General features: G+C 41.0%; 1 protein-coding gene across 1 annotated transcript; it reads right to left on the reverse strand.

The window, feature by feature from the left end:
- Window positions 1-1,149: 1,149 nt before the first annotated feature.
- LOC108682068 lies at window positions 1,150-7,626 on the reverse strand. The gene is made up of 7 exons (XM_018171178.2): window positions 7,566-7,626; window positions 5,733-5,861; window positions 4,689-4,790; window positions 2,809-4,506; window positions 2,307-2,605; window positions 1,752-2,073; window positions 1,150-1,364 (listed from the first exon to the last, which is right to left on the reverse strand). The coding sequence occupies exons 2-7, from the start codon at window positions 5,821-5,823 to the stop codon at window positions 1,156-1,158; spliced, it is 2,721 nt and encodes a 906-aa protein (XP_018026667.2). The 5' UTR covers window positions 5,824-5,861; window positions 7,566-7,626; the 3' UTR covers window positions 1,150-1,155.

Below are 7,626 nucleotides of genomic sequence, written 5' to 3' on the forward strand. Positions count from 1 at the left end.
AACCATCACAATAACGATTTGAATTTTATTTTATTTATACTGGCGATGTCATTATGTGGATGCCATTGAAGCCCGGAGACTGTAAGTGGTGCTCAGTATGTGAGAAAATCTGCATGCTCAGTATGTGAGAAAGATAATATGCAACTTCTGCTTGTAGGCTTGTAAAGCCTAATATTTTTGTCTCTAAATTGTTATAACTCTAGGCGATCCTAATTCCGTACACGAGCAAACAGACTCAAAACATAAATTTGAAAATGTTCATTGAATTCTGCGGTGCAAGATAAGCTAAAACATATGATTTAGAGACAAACATTGTGAAATACTCTAGGAGAAATATCCTCTTTTCGCGCCTATAGAATAATGATATTCGGGAACGATGTGCACAACACTGAACGTCTGACCACGAAAAAATGGAAAATTAACGCAAAACCTAGATGAATTTTTCTAATGCCCAAAAGACTCCAAAACAGTATCATAGATTATTTTATATTAATGATCAAGACTAAACGATTATTTTATGCCATATCAGTTTCAACATATGACGATTGAAATATAGGAACATTTATACAGAACTATCCCAATGTAATTTCAACAGTCATGACTCATGAGTCATGGAAGTCTTTTCAAAATCATGCGGATGCACTAATAATATTTTCGACATAATGTTTTATCCTTTGTAGAACATGAGTTCGGTCGATCTTTTCTCCTTCAATAATTAACGGAGTTTTCACTATTAAATCATCAACGATCGAAGAAATAGCCCATCGGGAACCAAAATACTTCATGTCTCGGCTAAAAAACTTTTTCATTTACGGGCGGATTACTTTTAAACTTGGTACACATGTGTAAAACACAAATCTAAGACTTTTTTGTTCGTGTAAAATTTTCGAAAAATTAAAGAAAACGTGAAATTCATTGAAAACGGCAAAAAGGGTAGAAATCCATCTCCTCCTAGGATTTTCAAGCTACAACCTCGAGACGCATATCATTCGATGCGTAAGAAGCATATCTAGCGATTCGTCGTATTTTTTTCTAAATTATTATTTTTGTGAGTGGGGGGGATTTTTCGTCTGTTTTTTGATTAAAAAATTTGAACGGAAATTTCGTCCGTTTTTCGATTTCGGGGATTTTTCGTCAGTTTTTCGATTCTTAAAATTAGGCATTTGGTTTATCAACGAAGTTCAAACCCACCTTCTTGAGTAGAGGCACGTTCCTTACGCTTCCTCTCAACTGATCAACAAAGTTCTGGCCAAACTTTTGCAGTGAGCCGAAGTGGGCAGAGGCGCTAAGAGCCGTACCATCGACCTCGGCGTCCTCGGGACCGTACTGGATGATGCGGAACACTCCGTGGCTGGGGTTGGCACCTGCCGAGGCAGCGGAGCACAAGATATGTGAGCACAAGATATGTGATACTGTAAGGAAAAATTTACTGACCTGGGTCGTATTCACCGGAATTTGTTACAGTGTGTCTAAGCTGAAGAAGAACAAATATCTAGTTCTTTGCATGCCACTCAANCGGAATTTGTTACAGTGTGTCTAAGCTGAAGAAGAACAAATATCTAATTCTTTGCATGCCACTCAATCATTCCATCAACAGTCATGCTCATAGCCATAACAATTTTCGCTATCACAGACAAATTACCGCGATTTTCGAAAAAATAGTCACCTCATTACATTTTATGTAGAAATTAAATTTACACCAAAGGTATCTAGTCATTTACGAATTTACATACTAATTTAAAAGTCCTTACCGGTTCTCAGTGCTCGGCGGGTATACTCGACGTTCATGAGGTAGTTGAGCAACGAAGATTTGCCCGTAGAATATGGGCCCAGCACCAGAACGAGAGGTTGACCGAATATTTCAGCATCAGACATGTGACGGTTCGATATATCCTGATACTTGTAAATGACTTCCAAAGGCTTTATACTCGATTCGTAAATATTCTTGAGCTCCTTGAGAGCCGCGTCCGAGATTGGGTTAGACCGCATAGCGGTACTACGAGACGCTTCGTCCAAGCCAAGAATAGCCTCTATGTGGTCTCGTGGCCTTAATGCTGCAGGAACCAATATGATCTGAAAAATACGGTGGAATATTTAGATAATATCCAGACGAATAGAATCTCCAGGTATATATATATTCATTCTTTAGGACGCAGGCACATCCCTAAATTCACAAAGGAATCAATGTATATCAATGGTACTTGAAGGCCACTACATAACAATGGTACTTGCTTACAGGCCATTACATAACAATGGTAATTCCATAAAACAAATTGCGAAGAACCACACGTGGGCTGAAAACTCACTTGATCACTCTCATCGTCAGTGCCAAGATCCGTTTCATCCGTAGTAATGGCGGATGCTGAGGATGCATTCACTTCGTCTGGTTCCGCGTCGTCGTCAGGCTCCTCATCATCGCTGTCTTGCAAGACTGTTTCACCAGTAGCAGTTACAAATTGGGGAATATCTTCTGCTTCCTCATCATCTTCGTCATCGTGGTCGTCGTATGGACTCTTTTCCTCCTTCGTGGGGGTCGTGGGGACGATAGGCGCATCAATGGAACCATGGTCGGCCTTTTCAGCGACGGCAGCTTCAGCAACAGAATCTGAAAAATTAATTCGAAGTCCACATGCTGACAACTACGCGTTTCAGCTGTTCACTTGGGACAAAACAACACTGATTGCAAAATATGTTCATATTACATTTTATAAACAAGTTGAAGTTGGGTAACTAAAGGATATTGGTTTTTATTTTATCATAGTAACAGTAAAATATTTTAATATAGATAAAAAAGTCAAGTAGACTCACCCAATACTTTTTCTGCTCGAAACGTCCCATCCTGTCCAGCGCCTTTCCCCTCCTGCGATAATGGTTTATTTTCTTCTTCGGATTCTTCACCGGCTTGAATAAGCGTTTCAACCACGACAGGTTCCTGAAGAGTTCTTTCCTCCCGTTTGGATGGGGGAGTTGTTGTCTGATAAGTGACGGGCTCCGGGGATGGCTTCTGTTCAGGTTTAATTTCTGGTACTGTAGTTTTTTCGTGTACTACTTTAGGAGCAGGCGGAGAAGCATCGATGACAAGGTCAGCTCGCTGGAATTTTAAACCCGCTTCTTCATGCGTTTGCCAAGGTGTCGCATATTTAGGGTCTCTCTCACCTGTCTCATTTAATCCAAAAACAGTTCTAACAAATTTATCGAGAAGCCCTCCGGTGGGTCCAATAACTTTTTGTTCAATTTGCTCTGATCTTTTCTCCACTATTGACTTTTTGTGTTCGTCATGATCTTGCCACGGAATAGCCCACTTTGGATCCCTCTCTTTAGGTGCAATGTTGAAAATTTTGCAAATTAATCCATCAAAAAATACAAACAGTGGGAACGTTGTTGCGGTCGACACACGTTTTTCTTCGGGAGCTGTTACCGGCTGAGTTTTAACGGGATTGTGAGTTTGCCAAGGTTCAGCCCACTTGGGATCTCGCACGGCATTTTCAGTGTCCAAAGGAAACGCCAACCTAACCAATCTATCTAAGATTCCTCCAGATCCATGCGCTATTTCATTTACTTCTGGAGCCGGAACACTGACTTTAATGTGTTCGTCATGAGTTTGCCATGGTCGGGCGTATTTGGGATCCCTTTCCACATCTGGCGCGGGGAAAATTGTTCTAACAATCTTATCGAGTAAACCGCCTGAAGCAACTACTACTGGTTTCGCTTCTACAGACTCTTCCGAGGAAGATTTGAACTTCTCTTGCTGATCAGTATGTGTCTGCCATGGTTCAGCAAACTTTGGGTCTCGTTCCTTCGGGGGTTCATCAAAAACTAGGCAGATTAACCTGTGCAAAACTCCTCCTCTGGGATCTTGTATTACTTCTCGTGGCTGCTCAGACGTTGCTGGAATTTTACGCTCATGCTCGGGATGTGTCTGCCAGGGATCTGCCCACTTAGGGTCGCGTTCAGCCGAATGTTCGCCGAAAATAGCAACTACCATTTTATTGATAGATTTACTGACGACTCCTGGCTCCTTACTGACTTCAACCTTCTCTTGGGACACCGGTGCCCGTATGTGTTCTGGATGACTCTGCCACGGAGTCGCCCACTTGGCATCGCGCTCAGTTGGAAATTTTCCGAATATTGACGTTACTAGCTTATTGATTAGGTTCTGTGATTCAGCTGAGCCATCAGTGTGGCCTATGTTAGTTGACTGAACACGAACGGGAGCGGTTTCCGGTGCCGCAGCAGAAGGAGGGGCTGCTTCGGTAGGAGGAGGAAGTGATTCTTCAGCGCGAGTGGAGATGGACTCCGTGTCAATTGAAACTGTGGTGGGCACAGCGTCCAAATGAACTTCTTCTTCAATGTTAGGCCCCGCCTCTGCTGGATCAAGAAGTTTTGATTCTTCCGGTGCTGGGTTATCAAGGTCTTGTGCAGGGGATGTTTCTGAAGGAAGTTTTTCAATGGTAGGGGCATCACCCGAAGACCCTCCGCTTGTTGGGGCAGCTGTATCATCTGGTTCTATTCAATACATGACAAAGTTCAGGAATAATATTTTTAACATAAGCCAACGATTTTGTCTGAATTGTTCTGTATACGCCTCTTATAACTAATTAAAGTTCATTTATTTACATAATTAATTACATGGTTAAATCTGGCTTGGCATTATTATTAGATGTTTCGCACTTTGTGAGCAACTATACCTGGTCGAAGAGGCAGCTTCCCGTCTTTAAGTGCTTTCGATGCAAGATCTCGTATGGTGGCATCAATGTGAGGCTGACAGTCGGTGTAGCTAGGATCGTTAGCTGCAAAAAATTACAATCCTTACTAACTAATTGTAGATTTGCTCATGGCTTATTAAGATTAAAATATACATCGTATACATCGAATTCAAAATACGACCAAATGACTTTTGATGACATTATTTGTGAGCAGCAGGTAATCTAGCCTGTGACTCATAGTCACAGTTTGTTCTACACACAGCCAAAAACCGGATGCATCTGTTCAGAGGAAGTGCAACAAGATGCATTAGATGCACGTATAGCGCGTTGGTATGTTTAGCATTTCACGACACACTCGATCCCTCTGAGGTGCAGTCCACCTGAGCAGCAGCGACCTATACATTGACAGATGCTAGCGCGCAGTGTCTTGGCAGGGCTGTCGCGTATTTTAGGCAGTGACAGGAGACGATGATCGGTAATGATGCCTGCAGTGGTCTCGCCCAAAGGCATATTGAGACTGAAGTTCTGAATGTCGTCACAAAGCAATCTAGTATGAGTCACATTACAGTACCCATACCTGCATTGATAAAAATTAACTGTGTAATGGTGATTTTTAACTGAATTCAACTTCGTTGAATTGCAGTCTTGAATAATTTTCCTTTTCGAGTTATGCTTTATTTACAAATTCATTAACGTTTTTGGGACCTAGTGTTTTAACAACATGAAGAATTAGGTTCGAGCCGTAAGAAGTAGTTAAATTTTTTATCGAAATGGAGAAGAGACCAAGTGATTAAAAGCAACAAAATTGGGCCATGGGTTTGCGGGTTTGAGCCCAGCTGGATGTAAAAATTTAGCGATGTCTAGCATAGGTGATAGACCGACCATACTTGACCAGGTCCTCTCCGCAGCACTACCATATCACACCGTAAGTTCTGTTGCCAGGGACAGCAGCTTCCATAATCAGAAAACATTTCAAACGACTACAGCTGTTTCACCCACGTAAATTAATAATTTATTAAGACTCACCACACGACGAGCTTGTTGCCATCAAGAGGAGTAGGAGGGTGGCCAGCCAAGACGCAACTCTGCAGGTGGGACCCATGGCGCTCGACGCCATGCCGAGTCCTCATGTACTTGAAAGGAGCAATCCAAAAGCTTGGAGAAAGAATTAATCAACGCATGAATGTTCATGTTACAAGATTAAGACATTCCATTTGTTATGAATATTGCTATTATTCATGAGGTTGAAATTCACAGAAAATGCCTGTCCTTACGTGCTCGCGGTCACGAAGAACGTTTTAAATGTATCTTAAAGATTAAAGACTTTCACTACAAAAAGTTGTCCCTCGGCTTACAGTCGCTAATCCAAAACGAAAATTTGGCAGAGATCGAGCAGTGCATGAAATGAAGGAGCTGTTTACTTCAATTGTTGATCGCCCTGTGTATGTGATTTTAAAGCAATCTTGCAACGAAGAACTTACTTAATCCAATCGTCTATCAAAATTAATCCTATTTTTCAAAAATTTTCCAACATTATGCTTCGTTGCTGATGCTGTAAAATTTCTTGACCTCCGTACGTTCCCTCTGTCGTCTGCACTGCTTTCGCCTCTTTGTCCTGAGCAATAGTTTCTTTTTTTAGCAGTGTCCCTTGGCTGTGTTCACGGTAGTGACGTCGATCATCGTGCGTGTTGCCAAGCTTTCTTCATGCGTTTTTTGTTACACGTGCTCTACCCCAGCCGGCCACCAGCACTTGGCACTCTCTTGTCCACTCTTCGACTCTTTACACCAGTTGCTCATTTTTTGACGGACGGCTGTATGTATTCCTAAAAAGATTGAAACTCTACGCCCATGATTAAAATTTACATGGCGATCCCAATGACGATGAGTTTTAGAGTTCAGCTATCTTTCAATTTCTCTTATAAGTAAAAACATTTTTGGTGGAAATCTAACTTTCCTAATATTTCTCTACCAGGGAAGTTGAGTCCATGGTTGAACAAATTCAACCATGGTTGAGTCAGAGTCAAATTTAAAAAGTGGCAATAGTTTATACACAGGCTTAGGTTCCTATTCAAGTTTTAAACTCATCTAATTGACTAATTCATCGAAGTATTTCGTAATATCATTTACCATCGCCGGTAACCGATGCTAATGACGACTTGATTGAATTTTTATAACGGCATAACTATACCATTATGAAATGACAGCCGCCAATATTTCCGAAAAATAGTACTGGCTTCTTCCAACAACCCCCTCCCATAAACGAAAATGAGCGGGATTTGTAAATTTATTTATAGCTAAATTAAGTTATAGCACATTCACGGATTTGCATATGAATTTAACGAAAGTTATGGGCTGTGGTGTTTAAATATGCTCTCTGTCTTGAAACTATAAGCACCATAAACTGTTCAGAATAAAAACTCACATTTTTTCATTAATTTAATAATAAAAATCTCAAAATGGATTAATCACATTTTTGTTTCCAACCATAAATAAAAATGGATTTGTTGATGTCATGCGTAGGAAAGATGCAGGGCAAGACAGGCTGCAGGTGGTTCGAAGTCTACAAGGTTGACAGGAGCGGCTATTTTTACTTCGTTACGCTTGAACGCGTCTGCTGATTTACCTCATTTTCAACAAGAAAGTTAGATAAAATTTCAGTTATTGATGTAGAGCTATAGTAACAATATAGAATGATGCAATTAACATCAAATCATTCACGGCAATTAATAGATGAAATAAATGGGTGAATGATAATAATGCATGTCCGACTGAAAGAAGACTACAGTGAGATAGAGCAGATAAGTAATTCAGCAATCATGGAAACTTAGCTTGTAGTTCAAGGCATGGTATAACGCTGACCTTCCGGAGGTGTGTGGTGTGACCCTCGATCGGCACGACCTTAACTGGTACTGACAGCCCG

This window comes from Hyalella azteca, unplaced genomic scaffold (genome assembly GCF_000764305.2).
Source record: "Hyalella azteca isolate HAZT.00-mixed unplaced genomic scaffold, Hazt_2.0.2 contig4579, whole genome shotgun sequence".
In the NCBI taxonomy this organism is placed as follows: Eukaryota; Metazoa; Arthropoda; class Malacostraca; order Amphipoda; family Hyalellidae; genus Hyalella; species Hyalella azteca.

Bases quoted from the DNA above. Each gene is read 5' to 3' on its own strand.
- LOC108682068 (XM_018171178.2), bottom strand. From the start codon at position 5,823: ATGGCGTCGAGCGCCATGGGTCCCACCTGCAGAGTTGCGTCTTGGCTG. The intron at 4,791-5,732 runs GTGAGTCTTAAT...AATTTTTTGCAG, and splicing joins GGCAACAAGCTCGTCGTGTG to CTAACGATCCTAGCTACACC. The intron at 4,507-4,688 runs GTATAGTTGCTC...TGTATTGAATAG, and splicing joins GAAGCTGCCTCTTCGACCAG to AACCAGATGATACAGCTGCC.